Source organism: Seriola lalandi, unplaced genomic scaffold (genome assembly GCF_002814215.2).
Source record: "Seriola lalandi dorsalis isolate HSWRI2012SDOR001 ecotype SW California unplaced genomic scaffold, Sedor1 jcf7180002054576, whole genome shotgun sequence".
NCBI lineage: Eukaryota > Metazoa > Chordata > Actinopteri > Carangiformes > Carangidae > Seriola > Seriola lalandi.
Genome location: NW_019525129.1, coordinates 1,828,715 through 1,851,207, shown reverse-complemented (window position 1 = coordinate 1,851,207; position 22,493 = coordinate 1,828,715). Strand labels below are relative to the sequence as shown.

The window sequence follows — 22,493 nt, the reverse complement described above, 5'->3', positions numbered from 1 at the left end:
GGGGGGGGGGTGTCTTGCATGGTGCCACCAAGAGTCTAGGATCACCACTGGGGAAAGCTGAGTACACCTGTGATACTTGAAATAATTCATTCAAAAAAACGACATCACATATCGAGATCTAACATTCAGCTTCAGCTTGATTCAGTCTTTATATATTTACCAGAATAAATTGTTCCCTAATCAGAAAGGGATGTTTCAGGTTCTTATATAGAGCTAACACAATGACTGCTGCTCTTTGTTGTTGATATATTACATTGATATATACAGGAAAAGAACAAACCTATGTGCTGCAACCCATTTTCCAACACAGCAGTTTTTACTGCGTGGAATGATTCCTGGTTAATAACAACATTAGCCCATATAATCTCATCAGGAATTGGCAACTTTAACATCTGGCCAAGGAACAGTATTTGAAAAGTTGACTTCTGGCTCGCATCAGCACATTTACACTGATGTGCAGTGCCGTGTAGCGTAGTGGTCTAAGCAGGCGACCCATGTGTAGAGGCTACAGTCCTCGCTGCAGTTGGCCCCGGTTCGAGTCCTCTCTCTGCCTCCCCATTTCCTGTCTCTCTACTGTACTATCAAATAAATGCATAAAAAAGCCCAAACAATATACTTAAAAAAAAAAAAAAATTGATACATAAATAAATCAGCTAAAGGATAATTTCACATATCTTAAAACAACAGTAAAGTGCCTGGATGTGTTAACACTGAAACAGGTTCCGCTGTAATCATTCCTCCAGTCATTCTGCCATTACAAACTGTAAATCCACCATATGGCTAAGGGACAAATGGTATAGTTACCATCTGTCCCTTGGCATCCCTAGGCCTATTTAAAATTCTTAGTAGCCATAGCCCATTCCTGTAGATGCCACATTTCTTTGTCTCTATGACAATGTTGGATATATCACCTCATTATGTCATGTATTAAGTCCCATGTTTGTTTATGATATGCTTTTTTTTTCTCATGTTTTGTTCTGCTTCTATTTCTATCTCAGATTCTTGTATAGAAGTTGTTGTGTGTCACATTTAAGTGGAGCACACTGCCAATCATCTCACTGCAGGTTGTACAAGACGGTGTACTGCATGTTCCTGATGTGGATTTTGTTTTATTCTCTAAACACTCAACAAAAACCTGCTGTGGAATGAAAATATATCAGAGTGTGGATGTGAGGCTCATCTGTGCTGATGAGAAACACCAAAACGTATTCTGCTACTTCACATCCTGCAGATTAAAGACTTTCTGTCCCTCAGCACAGTAAACATCTGCTTGGCCATTCAGGCCAGTGAGTGTGGGCACAGATGAATGCACACAGGCACACAATATTTAGGCAGAGATCGCTCTAAACAAGCAAATCTTTCTGCTAAATCATTAATGTAGGTGTCCCAAGGCCATGAGAGACCAGCTTCTCTCTTAATGTGACAACTGATGATAAAAACAAATGAAACATTAAAGGTCCATATAGTCTAAAGGCAGATGTCCATGTGTAGTTTGATTATAGATCAGGTCTAGGTTCTATATTAATACTGTGAAAGTATCAAAGCCTCAGTCCACAGAGAAATGCACACAGCCTGTATTCAGACACTGAGCCTTAAAACCAGCCGTCAGGACTTCTGGAACTTTGTGATGTCACAACAAAGCAGTCACCGCCTTCAGCCATGCCCCAAGCCCCACCCACCTGGACCCACCATCCAACCTTGCAGGATTTGGGCTGTTTTTTTTTTTTTGCTTAGGAAGGTTCCTAACTGAGTGAAATGAGCTGAAGCAATGAGCTGGAGCAATGATAGGAGCTGGTCAAGTTCTCTAAAAAATAAGGAGCTTCAGTCCTTCCGATCTTATAGGCCTGTAGCAAAAGGAAACATTGGACCTTCCTTTATGAAAGGAAGGAGAAAATGCTGTCCCACAATTCCTTACCACTGCAACATCACTAGAGGACCTTTTAAAGCGACGCACCACTGTAGTTTCACCTCGGCAGACCCACGTAAATGTAGAAACAACAGAGCAGCTGTTTGACACGATCCAGAACTGATGGAAATCACCAACCTGTTACTAGAGCTCCAGAGAGAAGCCTGAGAGAGGAGGTGTAAAACTACACTGAGATGGCTTTTGGTTCTTAAAACCACAAATATATCTCCTTATGGATCAAGACTTCAAACTTCAAAGGTGTAAAATATGGGACCAGTGTTCAGATGAGGAACTCGGGGGGTAAGAGTTACGAGTTATTTCCCATATTCATGCCTGGAGGAATCTCGTTCTATGATTTTTGACACCCCTACAGTGGACCGTACCATTTCTTAACCTTGACACCTGCACTATAACTGGGTTCCCTTTCACCCAGGAGAAAAGGTTGACTCTCCTGGTTGTCATTGTATAATTTGCACTCTGGTTCAGCTGACTGGATCATTCATCAATCCTGCAAACAAACACAATGTATTTGATTTTCTGTTGTAGCATGCACCTTACACATCAGTATAACTCATTGTTTTTCATAGTTTTGATTTATTTATTTATAATCATCACTAGAGGACAATCACAATAATCCCAAAACCTCAACCCTGCCCTTTCCCTTTTTTTAAAACAGCAAAAAGAACAAGAAGAAGCTTTACAAAATCCATCCTAAGAAGAAAATCAACAGCTGAAAGGAAAAAACAGAAAAGAACGGAAAAAAACATACAAGACATCGAGGTCAAATCAATCCATCCCCATAGACTAAACTTTCTATGAGATCTGACATCTCAAAAATATATTTATGTACACACTCTGCTGTATTGTACTGTACAAAATGTGGCAACACTTGACACATTCCCTGTAGACATGCAAACACCTTACTGACACTGTAAAATTGTCCATCTTAGTACACCCATTTTCATTTATTATCACTTTTAATGTTTGTGTTTTTGTTCTTGAAGTAAGAGTGTCCAAAACCTCAGGAAATGTCTCTTGAATTCAATAAAAATCTGACTTCTGACAGATTTCATCTCTTGATTTACCAAAACCAGGTTAATGGCATATTAAGATGGAGAACTTTTGCAGTGTGGCCTGAAACTGAAATAACTGTATGGCCGATATCCATCATCTTCATATAGGATCCATAATGTATTTATGACCATATAACCGACGTAGTGTTGTAACTGTTTCAGATACTAAACTGACTGCGATGCTGTGTCTCGAGGACCTGAGTTGACATAGGTTGACACATGACACTGCAAATGGATGACTACCGACGTCAGCAGGTAATATTACAGTATGTTGAACCTCATAAGGCATTGTACATGTCTACACAAGACCCCTGTACAATAAAGTGTGACTCATAAAGACTGTTTCCATTCAGGGTGGGCGATGGCAGAGGGTTTCAGCAGGAAATTGCACTTATTCAGGGGTCGGCTTGGTTGTGGTGGACTCGTGTGACTAAAGGTTTTTCGTAGATGACTGGAGCATTTCCTTGTGCAACAATACAACAACCAAAGGAGAGGTGAGATCAGAAGTATTGTACATCTGTGTTCTTTTCTTCCCAAGTGTTACCACAAAGTAGACTAACATGGCAAAAATGAGTGTAGGAGGAGGGAAGAGAGGAGGAGGGGGGAGAAAAAAGAACCATGCACTTGGTTAAGTGTGGATGACTGCAGCCCAGAGAGCCTGCACAAGATGGAAGCAGTCTTCCGTGTGCTTTGCCGAGAAACGGAGCGTCCCGAAACTGAAATGACTTTATGCTAGAGGGCTGTTCCCGCCTCAAGTCCCGGCAATGCAAGTGTCACTGTCGTGTCCGTCAGTAATCTTTTCAACACATTTATACACAGTCACACACTGGAGTGCTCTCTCTCTCTCTCTCTCACACACACACACACACTTACACACATACACAAGCGCGCACACACACATACACACTTAAGAGCATTAGAAGCTCTAACCCAGTGTCCATGTCTGGCTAAACACTTGGTCCAAATGCGAAAAGCCTTGACGGATTTTAGCAAAATTATCTTAAGCTCTGCCGAAGGTCTAACCCTCAAAGCCTCCCGCCTATTCCTCCTCCTCCTCTTCGTCATCGGGCAGCGGTAGTAACTCCTCCTTCAGACACTCCCTGTAGAAGCTGGTCAGTGTGGCGTAGAGGTGCTGGCGACTCTGCCGGGACAGGAAGTGACCCTCATCTGGGTAGATCTGGTGAGTAAATGGTAAAGAAATACCCACAGGGTTAGCAATTAATGTACATTCATGCAGTTCGTTTATTCATGTCAAACCAAAAAAAAACATGGTATTTCGATTTTTTTCTCTCCACTCCTTATAGTAGGGTCAAAACAAAATATAATTATGATAAAATGGTAATAATAAATAGACATAATACATACAGAGTAAAGAATAAATAGTCTTATAAAGACTTTAAACACAATTGCACATAATAATCGTATTGCACTGGAGGACGTGTACATTTGCATCCCTGTTTTAACACATGCAGTAGAAAGACTTTGTTGTTGTGTCTGCGATACACACCTGCATGGAGTAGTTTGCTCCAACTTTCACAAGGTTCTTGACGAGCTCAGCAGTATGCTGGAAGTGGATGTTGGCTGGGAGCAAAAGAAACAAAACATGTCAGCAAGATTCAGCCTGAATCCAAACCGGGGGGGGGGAAAGAAAAAGGCAATCAGATTGTGGCAGGATGGAAATACCTCAACAAAATTCGACATGCATGGTTCATCAGCGAATGTTTTCCTCCGGAAATCCCAGCATCAATTTAGATAACCCACTTTTCTTTTTTATCTTTTGATTAAAAACCATTTGCCTCATTACCTTCCAGGATTGCGTGCTTCTTTGTGCTCAGCGGCGATGCACGGCAGATACAGTATTTTGATTTTTATCACAATTTATTTTCTCTTACCATCTGCTGTGCCGTGCACCAGCATCAGTGTCTGCTCTCTAAGAGCTTGAACGTTCTGCAGCACGCTGGAAAACTGCGAGGAAATCAGAAATAGCAGGAGATTGATAGATAGAACTGGCGCTGTGGAAAGCAATACAAAGATACCACATCTGATCAAATGCACAGCACTGTCATAATTTTACATTATATCCTGATTGCATGCACACGAAGACAGTCGTTTAATCCAATTTCAGATTCCCGAGCGATAAAGTGTCTCCCACTGACATGATTTTCTGTGCTTGTACAAAATGTGAAGAAAAGAGATGTAAAATGCAGGAAATGCAAAGCAGCAGTAAACTGAGAGGAGAGAATGTGCTTCCTCACTTCCTCTTTCCTATTACTGTGGAAAACACCTCTGATAGCTAAACATCTTGTCTGCGCGGGAGGCCTGAGAGAGCCAGGCAACTCCTTTTGCAGCAGCTTATAAAAAAAATAAAAATAAAAAACCTCCTGCATGTGATCTGACACACTAGAGCACACAGTTACCAAAGAGAGAAGAGTGACAAAATCTTACAGGGCATGAAAAAAACAAAAAAACAAAACAACAAAACAAAAAAAAACCCGCCTCGCCGCCTCCGACTTTGATAGCGGCGACGTTCGGTAACCGTGGGAGTTTAAACTGTAGGTGTGTCAGTGATGTTGCGCTTTCAAAGCTCAGCGGCAAAAACAAGCGCGGGGAGGCGGTAAACACGCACCTGATATCTGCTGTCATCCCGTAATGGCATGCCGAGGTATCTCTCCGAGAACGCTGACGCTGTGCAAATGAGAAGTGATACATTCTTTAACAGTGGCGACAGGAGACGGCGCTTCAGCTGCAGTTAAGTACCTAAACAAAGTGGAGTTGTTGTCATCTTGAGCCCCGGATGAAATGCTCTTAGTGAGGAGGAAATAAAACCTTGTGTAGGTGAGAGAGTCCTCTGTGGCGTCTTGGGATTGTAAAGGGTGTTGTTCTGTATAAGAACCTGATTCACCTCACTTTCTGTCACAAAAATACCATCTTTAGTTATTCTCGCTGCCTCCACACAAACATCCGCATCAACTCTCGTATTTAAATGTACTTATCTTTGACAGGCAAGACATCTTTGCGTTTGTGTGATTTGAGATCCACATGTAAATTCAACACGGTGCAGAGGGAACGTGTACTCACCGTAGAGTTTCCAGTCTGTCACTGGTGACATCGCACATGCACATTTGAAGAGGCTGTCAGTCGCTTTGAGCATCATTAATGTTATGTAGGCTCCATAACCCTGAGCAAACACACATAAACATTTATGTCATTTTAATTAGTAACTCTGTGAAAGTATAAAAATGACATTCAATCATTCACTGGAAATGTGACAAAATAATCACTTGACACATTTCCCAGTGTTTTATTTCAAGTGTTGATCTATAAGAAGATATATTTGTGGTTTTAAGAACCAGAAATCATCTCAGTGTAGTTTTACATCTCCTGTCTAAGGCTTCTCTCTGGAGCTCTAGTAACAACAGGTCAGTGTTGACATCAAGAGAAGCTCAGAGCCTCCTCTCTTCTGATTGGCTGACTGTTTTCTGAGTGAACTAATGCTCCAGGTAAACACCTGCAAAGGTTGGATGGTGGGTCCAGGTGGGCAGGGCTTGGGGCATGGTTGACAGTGTTGACTGTTTTGTTGTGACATCACAAAGTTCCAGAAGTCCTGACGGCTGGTTTTAAGTCTCAGTTCCTGAATACAGGCTGTGTGCATTTCTCTGTTACTGAGGCTTTGATACTTTCACAGTATTAATATAGAACCTAGACCTGCTTTATAATCAAACTACGCATGGACATCTACCTTTAGACTATAAAGCAGAGGTCACCAATAGGCAGACCACGGACTGGACCCAGACGTTCAGTATAACCTTCACATTTTTCAAAAGCCCTCTGTTATGTACTTATTGTAGCCATTATTGTCCTTGGAATGCTAAAATAAAATGTAGGCACTTTTATCTTATTATATAGAAAAGGTATTATGTACTGTACATATACTGTACACTGTATATCGTAATATATTAATTTATGAAACACTGACAACGTTTTCTGTGCATGGATTTTGTTCAACAGAAGCGACACAATATACAAATGGAAAAAACGGTCTGCAGGTTGACTTCATTTTACATCTCATAATAAACAAGAGCTTTATCTCACCTTTCCAAACACTGCTATCCGTGTCCGATCAATATATGGAAATTTCATCATGTATCTGGAAAAAAAAGAAAACATACATCACATGAGCTTCTTTTTAAAGCACTTTGAGGACATCTGAAACTCAGCTTTATATCAGCTGTTATTGAGTAAATATAATTCGTCCATACAGTTTAAAGATTCTATTTTATATTTCCTGTTTGTTTTTTTACTCTTCTGTTTTCAACATTATATTTGGCATCTTGGAAAACTGTGTGTGTGCAAATCATCTGTTTGGAAAAGATTAATATCCATGAATATTGTTATATATCAGTAATGAAATCCAAAAAGAACAGCAGCATGGTCAACCTGGTTCTGAGAAAATACTGTTAACAACCAACTCATGAGGAAAAACATGGTGTTTGCTCCAGCTGGAAAATAAGACGCATTTATGAAACGACTCGCAAATTCTTTGAGTGACTTTTAAGAGCAGCTCTCGCATGACGACGTGATCACACGCTCTCTGAAGAAACAGCCAATCACACACAAGGTTTGACCTGCACCTGCCTTATTGTTCATTTTCTATAAAAATCCTCACATTTCAGTGACGCAGTTTTCTGCAAAAGCCAGCATGATGCCTGTGCTCTCTTTAAAGACAATATGATTTGTGTGAAATCTTTCATGTGCAACATGTAAAATTAACAAGACATGCCTCCATAATGCGAAAGATTAAGAGAAAATCCATTTCAGAGAAACAATTTCTGTGACTGCAAACAAGATCAATGCCAGTTTTTATTTTTCGGTTTGCATCCACGAGGAAGGAAAAAAAAAAAGTATGTTTCGAAATACTCATACTCATAACCCATGATCTTTTTCAGCATCTACAAATCCATGATAAATCAGCCAACTCCACCCGCTGATGAAGATCATGTGATGTAATCAAAAGGTCTAGAGCAGCTACTAAAGGGGCCTTGAGGCGAGATAGTTTTGTCAGCATATTACAAAACACATCTGTACCACAGTCCAGTAGCCCACACCAGGAGCTCTTAAATGAACAATGTGGCCAGGTGTTCAATTCATACAACAAATAGGGGGCAGCATATTACCAAAGAGTCTGGGCGTCTACCACTATAGTAAGAAGCAAGGAAATGAACTATTTGGCCGTGACGTTAACGTTAGCTTGAGCAAATCTACCCTCAGCATACAGACACGTTGCCAAACCTGCACTGACTGATGAATAATGTTTCCTACGCAGCTTTACGTTGTAATGCGATTATATAACTGGTCGGCTGTTTTCTTTAGTTATTGTCAGACTGGTGACTACAATTTGACACCCAGTCTGCTCAGGCAGAGAGAAGGGGAAGATGAAGAGGTGCAGGAGAGCAGCAGGAGAGCAGCAGCGTCACTAGAGAGAGGGCGGCTGCAGCTCACAGTCACTGCCTCATCCTGTCAGGTCGGACTGAGGGCACACCGGACGTTACAGTGACTCACTGTCACCTCTTGAGGTGCAAAGTGGTATTACATAACAGGACAGGCTGGGGCTAGCTGCTTTGCATGCTAACTTCAGTAGATACTGTATCTCTGCAACACAACACATAGACATAGACTTTGACATGATGTCAAAACTGTTATTTCTTCCCATTCTGTTGATAATCTTAGTTTATGTTTGAATGTTTCAAAGAAAATGTTGCATTTTTGAAGTCAAAAATAATTAAATAGGATATTTTATTCTTTGGTTATTAGATTTTTTGTATTTGATTACTATTTATTATTTAGTTATCTTTCTATTGAACAGTTCTTAGTCCACATATTAGACATATTAACTAGAGGATGATATTCTGCTGGAAATTTCAAACTGAATTGTCAGTGTTCGAGTGTATCACTCTTTTTCAGATGTTTTAAATAAAATGTTGTCACATAAGAGTTAAAGCTTGTGTAAAATAGAATGAAACAAATTTGACAGCATACTCTACTGCTGCAATCTGGTCCTGGACATCGACACTTCCCAGTCTCTGATGAACCTCGTGCAGGATCCTCTGGCCCTGGAAGCCGCTGCCCCGACCGTCCAGTCGAGCCACGATGACGCCGTCTGAGCTCACCAAGACAGAGTCCCAGCTGAGAGAGAAGCGGTCGCTCACTGCCTGACCACCAGGCGCGCTGTCACTGCGCAGAGCAGGAGACATGAAGTAAACTCACACAATCCTAATTTGAGACAATTTGTAAAATTCTTCTTAATAGGTTAGTAAAATAGCATAGATTACATTAACGATAAAGATAACCATAGATAACAGAAAGATTTGTTTTATTTCACTGAAGTAGGCAGGTTGTTGTAGTTTCATCTGGGGTTGTATTCTTCCATATACACAACTGAAATTTAAAATATGAAAATTATAATACCAACTTCCCACACCTGTCTGTAGCACTCACACACAATAATAAATGTAAAAAAAAGTCTCTTAAACAGCTGGAACATGTCACCCAGTCATTTTCTTTTGACAACTATGCAGCTCTGTGGCACAGAGGAGTAAGAAATACTTCCTCAGGCTTTGGATACAATCACCTTTATCATATAAATGTGTCACTGCGGCATGTAAACACTTATTCCCTTTCAGTTTTGAATTTCCTTTTTACTGGCTTATTATTCAAATGCAAGTGCAGAGAAGTCAATCACACAGTGCCACAGATATCCTGTGACTGACTTAACATGGCCTTGGTTACTCTGTATGCAAATGTGGCTCCTATCAGGGATCTGATTATAACTGGGCCCTCACACATTAAATATGAATACATTTTCTGTCCTCTCTTACTCCTCGGATAAAAGCATTGGTGAAGGATTGTATGATTTTATGTCAAAACAAAAACATAATTTATCAGTATGCATTTCTGATATATTCTGCAGTATCTAACAGTGGGGTCCAAAAGTATAAGGCCACATACACCACCAACAGTAGTCCATAGTGACGCGAATCAGAGAAGTCTGGTGGGTAGGAGATCTTCAAAGGTAAATCTGTGAAAAGAAATTAAAGAAAAGCTGATGTACCTATACTGCCGATTTATCTGTGACTCACAGTAACAGAAGAGAAACCAATTTATTCTCACCAAAATGTTCCATTGGAACGGTTCTGAAGTCAGTCAGTTGGATCCTTTTGTACTTCAAGACTGCCTTCAGCAAAGAGTTGTTCTCAAGAATGTAGTAATCTGTAAAAATGACAGCGATGTGTTTAAGAGGTGAAAGAGTCTAGAAATCGTCGCTGCATACAAATGACCAATTCTGAAATGAGGATTTGTGTTTCGAACCAACGATACAGTGAGATGAGATGGAAAGAGTATGTAAGACAGATAAGATGGTTTCAGACATGGTCTCATTTTGTGGTGAATGTAAATGGTTCAGGAAGCTGAATACATCGCTGGATGTCATCTCTTTAGGGTAAAACTGTTGCGGATAAAGGAGAACGTTCTAAATGATATATTCAGCAAACACAGGTACTATTTAAAAAAAAAAATTCCAATACCAATAATATAGCAGCAAACATCTATTGTCTATGCAAAGATGTAGCGTAGAGGACAAAGTCACACTCCCTCCGTATGTATTATAATCCGAGCATCCCTTTTTTTTGGTATCCAGTCTGGCAACACTTGCATGTTAGTGCATGTGAGTCCCTCCAGTTTAACCATTGGCCCAACCCACATTTATAAACACACAGGGACCGCCCACAGGTGAGCAGCATTCAGGTGAAAGCAACCTTCCAGAGCTTCCTCCACTGAAGAAACCGCATTTTCATCTAAAAAAAAAAAAAAAAAAGGCTCAGACAAAGAAAGAGATAAGACCAGAGCACTGGTCATGGGGACTCAAATCCCCGTCGGCTGGTGGACAATCAAAACATCCATAAAGTTTTTACTGGCTCCATCAGTGTTATTCATGCAGTTGGTCCCAGCAGACAAGTCCAAGGCTGAATATCTTTTGCAGCCTCACCGTGGACCAGAGCCAATACTGGTCATACTGGGTGTACTGAAAGGAGAACCCTACCAAATGTCTCCAGCTTGACTCAGAACTGGCTTTTCTTTCGATGTATAAGTAACTTGATGCTGCATAATGTCTGTTTTCATTAGTTACCAGCAGCAGCAGTCATGATAACGTTAGCTGCTGCTAATATTTAATTCAAACTTTAATAATATATATATTTTTTTATTACACCCTAATCCTGTGTCAGATGTCCTCATTAGTTTTTATCTTCATCCTGTCCTTTATCCTTTGTCCTGTTTTTTTTAGTCTGAGCATTTTAGTCTGTTCTTTTATAACCATACCTAGTTTTAGTCATCAGATTATATTGAACATCTCAGTCAAACTAGTCCAGGTTTGTGGTTTTCTTACCGGCTATTTTAAGACCACATTGCTTCCCTTCTGATAAGCAATGCATTAGTTTCTTTTTTTAGCAGCCTGGGCTCAAATAGCACCTTTTTTCTTTGTCCCGAGCACAGTTGTTTTCCTTGTTAACAACCAGTAAGTTATTCCTCGCTGTGCTCTATACTGTGCTCATTGTGTGCTGCTGGCCAGTGTAGCCCTGATATGACGCACCCAGCTCTGAAAATGGAACTGCTGCGTTGAAAAAAACTGTCCATAATATTTTGTCTCCTCTTTTTTTGGCAGCAAAAATAAAGAAATAAAGTTTTTATTTTTCAAACTACATTTTAGTCGTCACACAGCAGCCTCAAAAACAGGAGCCCCGCGATTTTCTCCACATGTAATAAACAATGACTATCTGATTTGGCCATTTTTCCATTCAAGCCATCTGAGAAGCAGCTAAATGAAATGGAATTCATCCAGCATTTCTAATGGAAAACCCAAAATCAATAGACGTCTCATTATGAAACCACCAGAGGCCTTGAGTTCCCAGCTGTGGATGGAGGGCCTATCCAAATAACTCTGGGCAAATTGCTTGCTTTTCTGCAGCACAGCTGTTAACTTTTCTGTGTGTATGTGTGTACACTGTGTGTGTGTGTGTGTGTGTGTGTGTATTCATGCCTGTGGGAAAGGAAGATTTAAAAAAAAGAACAGAAGGAAGAAATCTTGATTTGTAAGCTCGTCTGGTCTTCTTGACAGTGATCGTTCTGTCAGCAAAAACTAAAGACACAAAGTAAAGTAATCACTGAGGCCTAAAATGTTTTACAATTTTAGTCAAAGAAAACTAAAACAATAATGTAAAAGATGCCCAGATTGGCACTTTAAATAATTTATGTCTTTTTGACTAAATTTGTCCATAATCCCACTTAACACACACACACACACACACTGTGCTGACCTTAAACACTACATCCTCAGTGCAGATTGGAGGCTGCAGGCTCATTATTGCAAAGTGACTAGACAGGCCGAGGCTAGGTGCTTAGCGCAATAACTTCAGTAGCTTGCTTTCCACCTCTGGAGACAACTCTTGGAGAGTAAAAGAATGATGTTTGATGCTGAACCTGCAATGTTTCTTCTAGAGCAGGAAGTAAACTGTTAATACTAATGCAATGTAGCAATAGCAAAACTTACACTTAGTTACTTCAGTGACAAGTTAAGCCAGCATTGATTTCAGTCAACTATCTTTCGTGTTTATAGAAGATGAAGATGATTGATTTGCCTTATGCACAGAACAAGTGAATGGAGGGAGCAGGTAGCTACAATGTCATGTCAACAGGAGTGAGGCCATGTTCAGACAGCCAGAGTCACTGAAGCTAGGTATGACCTGCAGTGAAATAAATTAGATACAACACAGTTAATGAGCTTTAGAGGTGCTAGTAGGTGGATTTCTCCACCTTTGGATCGAATCAGAGTAGCTGTTTCCCCATGCTTCCTGTTGTGCTAAGCTAAGTTAGCCGGCTGCTGGCGGTAGTTTTGTATTTAGCTGACAGATCTCACCTAACTTTCAGAAAGCAAACAGCAGTAACAATCACAGGCCACTTCTTCAGATTGTGTTCTTCAGATTATGTCTCTTGGTAGTAGAAGGAACACGTATGATGCTGGTTAAGGTGTGGCACGTCGTGTTCCCACATCATTTATTTCTCAATTAATCTCTAAGAAAAAGAAACACACCTGTAGTGTAGGCTACTGCTAACTCTCACAGACATAGGCTCAGTGGAATGAATGGAAGTCGTGCTTGTAATTCACACAATCTATCATGGGGAATGGTACAAGGTAGATAAACAAGTAAACAGTGTCTTTTCAGCTAACTTTGGGACAGTTGCAAACTCCTGTAACCATGGCAACAGCTGTAAAAAATTCACTGCAAGAATTAAATTTCTCACAAAGACCCTCAGACAACAGCAGCTTGTTCAGAACGAGTTCCAACACGAGCTTAAATCTTCAGACCGGTTTACAGCCTCGGACCAAAACACACACCTGACATGCTTGAAGGATGGAAACCTAATTGGTCCCTCAGATGTTTAGGAGGCACTCAGCTGAATCAGCCGCATTTAGTTACTATGCTGCTCACAGGTGAGAGCAACTTCCTGATGATGACTCAATCATTTTCCTTACTGCATCTTGATCTATTTCCTTTCTGTGTTTTTTAATCCATTCATTTTCCTTGTGCACAGATGACACGCACGATAAACTTGATTGTGCTCAGACAGAATTTTTCAATGCAAAATAACAGAATGAGTTTTTTTTCTCCTGCTTATTTTCTCATAGCTGAATAAGTTGCATCGTCTTGATCAGTGACTCTGACAGATGTTTGAAACCACATCTTCCAGTGGGTTCAGTCTTGGTTTTCTTGTGAAAAACTAGGGCACCCTGCAGACAGTGATTAAGATGGTCATCACATCCCCGTCTTTCCCACAAGACTAAATGGAGTTCTTACTTGAATTATTGAGGCTGTGTAAGATCACAGTAGGGGCTCCAGGACCTAAAAGGATAAAAAAGAAGCTTGTAAGTAATTTAAACATTATCCTGTTTCTCTGCAGTGTGTGCTGTGTATAAATTTAAAAATTAGAAAGTAAAATCTTTGGTGTTATTAAAACCAGAACAATAAAAGGACACCGTGCGACAGATTGCTTCTCTAAAGTAGTTACACAAAAGTCAAACACAAGCAGTCGTCCCTCGATTTTGCTTGTCACCTTCCCTAACTTACCTGCATCAATTAGGGGTTAAAGGTCACCCATACTGCCTCCCTAATAGCCTCAGACTGTCAAATTAAGCCAGTTCCTTTCAATGTCCTTTTGCAAAATACTTAGTCAGAGGTTAATAGGATAGCAGGCTCGCTCAAAAGCTGAGCCACGGATGAATAGCTCCCCTGGCAGCTGCAAAACTCCTCCACAAACACATTCCTCCTGCTCCACCGTCTTTGCACTGAAACACAAACTGCAGCTCTTGCTTGCCATTTTCATTTTCTTGAACTTCTCTGTTGTATTAGCTTTGACCTTTGCATTCTTGAGTCACGTAGGGAAATGGTTTCGTTATGTGCATGTACCTGCCTGAAAACACGAAACCAATCAGAATCATTTTATGAGTGGAATTAAAAGGCCTGTGTAGTTCTTGATGAAAACAGGTGTCAGGACAAGCTTGTCAGGGTTACGTGAACTTGGCCCTCGGAAGACAATTAGCTTTCTCCATAATTTTTATTGCTTTTGTGAATTGGAACATTATTATTGTCCAATAAATCACCTCACCAAAGCCCAAACGCTTCTGAGCATGAGGTGATCTCATCTGCGCAAAAATGAATTGAAATCACAAACAGTATGAGGAGTTACACTCTATTAAATAAGCTACCTCATAACGCTAGCTAAAAGTAATTATACACAATAGAGTGGCTAATTGTTTTCATTTTATGCCTCTCATTTGGAACTGATGAGAGATGAATTTAAAACTGAATAGATGGAGGGTGACAGATTACAGTGGGCAAACCCTGACATCTGCCAGATGATCTCTGCTGGAAAGAAAATGGCCGAATAAATTAGGAAAATAAAGCAATATAATTTTAATTTCAAAAACGTGGATTTGATGGTGTTACCTGCAATCATCTGCTGCAGTGTTGTCTTCAATTGTACCAATAATTTGAACTCATTTATTATTTATTAATTTAGTGCACTCAAATATGTTTAGATTATCACATAGGATTTGGTGATGTGGCTTTTAAACAATATCGCAATATTTTAAGGCTATATCTTGATACGCAATATATATCTCGATATTTTGAAGCACTCCATAAATGTGCAATTTAACCCTTTGATGCATAGAATATCTGCAAGAAGGAGATAACCACAGGAGAGAGAGAGAGGAGCCTGACGCCAAAGCAAATTTCATGCATATTTGTACTATAATCATTTACTAAATCCCACGTGGAACAAGTTGAGATACATTGAGAATATTCGGTATATCGTCCACCCATATTATCACATTTTATCATCTGTATGAGGATGGTGAGGGTGGAGATGGATTGTCTGCCATTGTATTGCAGCTGGTATCCAGACCCATTCTTGTAATGACGCCTCACCCTCAAACCCCATTTCACTTGGAAATACGTCACATTATGGAAACAGCACACACAGAGTTTAACAACAGACACCGGAGGAGCCTTGAAATAGGATGGCCTACCTTTACAGTGGAGGATGATGTGCTGGTTTGTGGGGCTGATGTCAGCATCAAAGTACAGGCAGTGAGCTTTATTTAACTCGCATGTTAAACACCGTCGTGGGAACAGACCCACAGTTTTAACGCTGAGGAGAGAAGATATTAAATTAGTAAGTAAGACAAGGTGCACAAAACTTTATCACCATTAAGGGTGGTGCTGGCTTTACTTTATCTTTTCATTATGGTGAAAAAAATCCCCTTAATACACCAAAACCAAATATGAACCTGTGCTGCTAATAAGTATTAACTATGTAGTCATTATCACTTATGGTGCATGACGTTGGTGCCAGAGAGGCTGCTCCCTGCAGAGCCCATACATCTTAAATTAGAACCACTCTTGTCAAACTTTTGGACACAGACCTGTCTGAGCTGCTGCGCTACAGTAACTCAGTGGAGACTCGGGGCTTCTCTGTGTGTAGCCGTCTAGCTAGTGTCTACTGATTGCCTGTATGTTAGGCGTTTAGGGAACATTGGTAAATTGGGGTCACAGTCTCCCCCCCTCTAAACTGCATCTCTGCATGCACGCAGCAACATCCAACACCACAAGTGAATTCTCAACCTGTGAAAAACACATTGCCAACAATGGAATGGGACAGGAGTATTTTTGTGGGATGGGACAGGAGTGAAACATCCAATCCCATGTCACCCTCTTGTAGTCACAACCTAATACAGGTTACACACCATAGCAAAAACTTAATTGTCAATTCTCCAAAAACTGTAAGCTATTTAGTTGATTTGAAACTATTATATTTAATTATTCTTAATTAATTATTATTCTTTAAAACGTTTTTTCTCCAATGTGAGAATTTCTCAGTTGTCACATTATTTCATAACAACACGCTGACTGTGTGTATTATAATGAAGGAGTGAGTCACCAGAACACAACAATAATATTCTATTGTTGTGTTATGTATTTTTAAACAGTGGTCACATGCTCAGAAATTCATTGCAGATATTGGTCTTTTAAGTGTTGATAGTAATTAAAAGACAAAATAATACTAATGTGCAGATACTGTATTCACTATAAATGAAATGGTAGTATTCAAAACAAAAACGGAGCAGATATAATACAAACACCAGTTAAATAAGAGTGTTTTGCGAGAGCCCTGCAAAGTTGACAAATGTCACAAATGTATTTTATTTAATCAAAACACTTTGTGATTGCACATTGGAAGATGTTTAAGAATAACAGCTGTCAACAGTGGGCGCTGTATAACGACCAAGTGCAAAACAAACCTGAAGAGTTGTCGTCTTCGTGGTGAACCCTCTGTGCTGAGAAAATAACTGTCAACAGGAAACAAAAACAATAAGAGTAAAGAGGTGTGCTCAATTAAACACCAATCCTCATTATGTCTTTTGTCATTTGTCTGCAAAACACACACTCTTTTGTGTACAGTGCCAGTGTGGTATTCACAGCGAACTGAAGAGAAAAGGAGAAAATGTACTGTAGCCTTCACTGTCTCGTCTCATGTGTGACTCATCAGTGGACACACCGGATGATTAAAGCTCCATATTTTCTCCTGTGTTTTATTTTGAAGTGTTGATCCATAAGAAGATATATTTATGGTTTTAAGAACCAAAAACCATCTCAATGTAGTGTTATATCTCCTCTAAGGCTTCTCTCTGGAGCTCTAGTAACAACAGGTCAGTGAGCCAATCAGAGGAGAGGAGGCTCTGAGCCTCTCTTCTGTTTTCTGAATGATCCAATAAAAATATATCAGATTTCAGGTAAAACACTCAGAGAAGCCAAATCGTGCAAGATTGGATGGTGGGTCCAGGTGGGCGGGGCTTTGGGGCATGGCTGAAGGCAGTGACTGCTTTGTTGTGACATCACAAAGTTCGATAAGTCCTGACGGCTGGTTTTAAGGCTCAGTGTCTGAATACAGGCTGTGTGCATTTCTCTGTGGACTGAGGCTTTGATACTTTCACAGTGTTAATATAGAACCTAGACCTGCTTTATAATCAAACAACACATGGACATCTGCCTTTATACTATATGGGACCTTTAAATAACTTTCTGTCTGAAACAGGTTAAACTCACAGGTTGTCAGTGTTCTCATCATAGGCGATGATCCTGGTCACCTCCCAGTTTCCTGATGTTAGATGCCGGACTTCGTTTTGATCTGCTCTGAACTGAGAGAAACAGAGGAAGATGAAGATATTTATTTGAATATGTCCATCTAATATGTTTATTTTTTTTCTTCTGTATGCTCAGACCTCAGCTGTATGATGTACATTAGAGACCTTGAGTTCTTACCAGAGAAACAACAGCATTAGTCATTTGTTCAAAGGCCTGGGTCTATACTTGTATAATGATGTAGGTGTATTATTTCCTGTAGTTATGTGAATAACATTTGTTTGTCAGCGGCATAGGTGGAAGTAACATTACTATGCAAAATCTTTTAAGATGTGTTCAGACTATAAGTTAAGTGAGTTTTAGATACATGATGTGATTACATATAATATATATAAAATATATATATATATATATATATATATATATATATATACTGTATATATACAGTGGTGGCCAAAATTATAAGAACACTTGGCATATTTAAGAGGTTTCAGTTGTTTTTGTTGAATTGGCCATTAAAATACCCATAAATCAAATAAAATATCTACAAAGTCATCATCATGCTCTATAAACCATAGAATAGAGCCATCATAAGGAGATTTAGGTCGTTTTCCTTACAAAAACAAGCTAGGCCTATTTCACTATCATGTCACACAATCATGTTCCTTCACAGAAGAAGCCAAATTACTTGTGTAATCATTGTCAGGAGTGATCGTGGTTAAATTGATGGTGATGCAAGAGTCTTTGGACACAGCTGTGTGATTCTTTTGAATGTACAAACGCCTATCCTGCTCATTAAGTGATTGGTAACATCAGGGTTTTGTCACTGAGGCCAAACCGCCAATTGGTATAAATTCAAAGCCTCTAGAAGTAGTCTTGAAGCACATGTTGCTCTTTGAACATGGCTAAGGTGAAGAAGGAGCTAACAAGTGAGCAACAGGTTCGAATAAAGGCCTTTTTTGATGCTGGCTGGAGTTACTGCCGCATAGCCAAGGACTTGAGATGCAGTCCAAGCACTGTAAAATACACTTTAGACCGCCAATCCACACCAGAACCGAAAGGGGAGAGGTAGAAAAAATAAACTTTCAGACAGACAAGTGAAGCATCTCAAAATTTGGTCTTAAGGACCGAAGATAGACCTCACGAGAACTGCGTGACGGGATCAACACCGCAATGACTAATGGTGCAACAGTGTCTTCAAGAACTGTGTCGGAAACTGGGAGAAGAAGGACTTGTTGGCAGAATAGCAACAGAAACCATTGCTGAAAGAGGAAAATAGACTGAAACGCCCGAAATTTGCAAAAGAACACAAGAAATGGACGAAGGAAGATTGGTACAAAGTGTTGTGGACTGATGAGTCCAAGTTTGAACAGTTTGGTAACAAGCGAAGAGTGAATGTTCGATGGAGGGAGGGGGACAGATTTAAAAATGAGTGTCTCTTGCCAACAGTTAAACACGGAGGGGGTAGCATTATGGTGTGGGGCGCCATTTCAGCCTCAGGAACTGGTGACTTGATGGCATCATGGATAAGAAAGTATACCACAATTCTGGTGAGGCACGGAGAACCATCTGGGAGTCGTCTTATTGGGCCTGGATTTATTTTCCAAGAGGACAATGACCCTAAGCATTCTTCTAACTATTGCCGGAACTACCTGCGACAGAAGGAATCTGCTGGAACATTGAAAATGATGGACTGGCCCCCTCAAAGTCTAAACCTCAACCCCATCGAGAAAATTTGGAGCGAGTTGGAAAATGAACTGGACAGATCTATTGTACATTCAAAGGAAAGCATTTGGCTTGAGTTGCAGAAGGCATGGGGTAACATTAGTGTCTCAGGAAATATATTGACACTATGCTGCAAGAAGTGGACATACCAGATATTAAAGTTAACAGTGGATAAAAACAGTAGGACTCACTTCATCTGATATTTGCTATGTTCAGAGCAACCATCTGCATGTTTCATGAACACTGTGAAATTAAATCATGTTTTGGAGGCAAAAAAACAGGTCAATATTTTCAGATCTGTCAGGTGTTCTAATAATTTTGGCCACCACTGTGTATATATGGAAGTAACTGCAAATTATTGCCAAAAAAAAGTTGTTTCTCCAGTTTCTTCTTTATTACTCAACACATTTAAAGCAGGAAGAGTTGAAAGGGGATTTTAAGTATGTGCTGTTAGAAACCCACAAGAACAGTCCACACATATGTGATTGTTGCTATGGTGCCAGATGATATTTTGGCAGTTTTTTAGGGCAAATTAACATATACGGGAAAAACACTCCAGGCAAATATGAACACGCCTTAAGGGAAAAGGCCAGGTGGATGGTTGGGCATAGAATGCAGCTGTCATTAAGCGAAACCATGACGGTATAACAATTTATTCAAATCATATGCACATCCAGATTTGTTTCTTACTGGGGCAAGGTTTGTAGTTAATACAAGAATAAACAAGGCTGGGGACCAGTATGTGGTGTTTCAAAGTCAATTCTGAAGTACCATGCCCAGTAGAAAGACTTCTAATGATTCAAAAGTGCAAAAGCAATCTCAGTTTAAAAACAAAAATATGAGAAAATAAGTTAAGCCCTCTGAAAGGAATAGTAGAGAGGACAGAAGGCAGGCGGAGAGAGAAACAGACAGCTGACACAAACATTAACAGCTGATAAACAGACAGAGTACACAGCTCACATCTTGACAAACAAACACAGACCAGGATACAGCATATCTTCAAAAAGTGACATCTTTAATGAAAGACTTTTCATCCAGGAGTGCTGCTCATACCAGTGCTCTCTGAGGCGGGAACCGACTTTTACACAGCATATATTGGCTAACACTGCCTGGAACACTGGAGGAGCTACTGTAACACACTGTATCTACAGAGGAGCTGTAGCGTGAGCGGCACGTTAGCAGAGCAGCAGCGTATCTCCACAGGAGGCGAATGTCTATGCTTTCGGTCGTGTTTATGGGCGTATCATATGAGTAGAATGTTAAACTGTTACGTGATCGCTGGATTGATTGAAATAGAGCATATGTGTTCTGTCAGACGCCGGGGAGATGGATGACTGAAAAAAATGGCTGAAACGTTTTCTGCATGTAGATGCTTTAACAGGGGGGTCTCGACTCTCTCCTTCTTCATTTTCCTCCACTATCTCATTTTCATTCGTTTCTGGTTTCTCCTCCAAGGTTGTTTGATGATGAAACAGAGCTTTTTTTTTTTTTTACCAAGCTGCTACTACGGCAAAGCAAATATTATTTAAATAAGTACAAATTTACTTACATAAACAAACCCCGTGACAAAAGCAACACAAACTCACCCAGTCAAGTTTCAGGCATAGAGAGTTGCTACGGCAATTGAGTGGGACGTCTGTCAGGAGCACTGGACTGTACAAAAGTACTGTGACATTCTCATAGAGCCACAAAAGTAGTGCTGATTAAAAGTATATTTTTATTCTCAGCAATGCATTAGACAAGGATGTGCGGTGTGACTGCCAGAAAATGTTGTGTAGGTTGTTGTGGTACCTGCTGGAGCCACTAGGTGGTGTCTCCGACTGTTTAATAAAATTAATGAGGTTACTCGTGTTTGCTGACCGACTGTAAGGGCCCAACTAATTATAAAACAAATGCAACAGTATATGTGCATCCCTGGGACATCTGTCTCAGCTGAGCAGGTGTTGCCAGCAGCTGTATCAACATAAGCCAAAGTAAATAACGCGCAACTTGTCACTTCCTTCATGTAGATAAGTTATGTGTAATAAAGCCAGTGTCCGTAGAGAGATTGGGGGAACCTGTTACATGTTAATTTGATAACGTTGCGGGTTATTGACTGTTGAAGGCTACAGCCCTTTAGTGTCAGACTTTGTTTTAATTGTTAGATAGACTCATCGAGCACTTGATTAGGAACACCTGTACGCCTACGATGCATTAAATCATGTAGATGGTTGTTGGTGGCACACGGGTTGGTTTGAGTATTTCCGAAAATGTTGCGCTCCTGAGATTTACACACACAGTTTTTACTCAGAATGGAGGGAAAACAAAAAGCATCCAGTGAGCAGCAGCTCTGTGCTGTTGAGAGAGGTCAGAGGTCAGAGGTCAGAGGAGAATGGACAGACTGGTTGGAGCTGACAGAAAGGCTACGGTCACTCAGATAACCACTCTTTACAACTGTGGTGAGCAGAGAAGCTTCAGAGTGAAGAACATGTCCAACCTTGAGGTGGACGGACTACATCAGGTAAGTCTTCCTGTCACCAAGACCAGAAACCTGACACACTTGATCTGTGCTGAGTCAGCAGATGGTAGAGTCAGAGTCTGAATCTATGGAGACAACCTGCCTTGTGTCAACAGTCCAGGCTGGTGGTGGAGGTGTGGTGGTGTGGGCAATGTTTTCTTCTTAACACCAATCAATCCTGGTCTGAATGTCTCAGTCTGTCTGAGTATTGTTGCTGACCATGTTCAACCTTCATGGCCCCAGTTCACCAGCTTCTAATGGCTCCTTCCAGCAGGATCATGCTCCATGTCACACACTGGCTTCATCAACATGATAGTGAGTTCAGTGAACTTCAGTGTTTGGTGAGTGAATGTACAACACGTTCAGTCTGATCTAAGAAATGTTCTCCAATGAAGCCTGGAAGTTGAGCAGCACTGTCTGCTATGTTTAATACTTTGGACTTCGTTTGACCAATTTTTTTAACCAATGACCACCATCAACCACCCAACAACCCTTAACCCAAACCAAATAGTTATTTTGACCATGTCCAAACCCAAACC

General features: G+C 40.3%; 1 protein-coding gene across 1 annotated transcript in view; it reads right to left on the bottom strand.

Moving 5' to 3' along the window:
• Positions 1-2,480: 2,480 nt before the first annotated feature.
• dpp10 (dipeptidyl-peptidase 10 (non-functional)) overlaps positions 2,481-22,493 on the bottom strand; it is a 225,759-nt gene continuing 205,746 nt past the window's right edge. The window contains exons 14-26 of the mRNA XM_087176994.1: positions 17,697-17,788; positions 16,892-16,939; positions 15,620-15,741; positions 13,887-13,931; positions 10,147-10,245; positions 9,985-10,054; positions 9,016-9,210; positions 7,072-7,126; positions 6,058-6,157; positions 5,606-5,664; positions 4,872-4,944; positions 4,487-4,560; positions 2,481-4,156 (exon numbers count right to left, since the gene is read on the bottom strand). Coding sequence (XP_087033120.1) covers positions 4,019-4,156; positions 4,487-4,560; positions 4,872-4,944; positions 5,606-5,664; positions 6,058-6,157; positions 7,072-7,126; positions 9,016-9,210; positions 9,985-10,054; positions 10,147-10,245; positions 13,887-13,931; positions 15,620-15,741; positions 16,892-16,939; positions 17,697-17,788 — 1,170 coding nt within the window. The 3' untranslated portion in view covers positions 2,481-4,018. The remainder of the gene's footprint in view (positions 4,157-4,486; positions 4,561-4,871; positions 4,945-5,605; positions 5,665-6,057; positions 6,158-7,071; positions 7,127-9,015; positions 9,211-9,984; positions 10,055-10,146; positions 10,246-13,886; positions 13,932-15,619; positions 15,742-16,891; positions 16,940-17,696; positions 17,789-22,493) is intronic.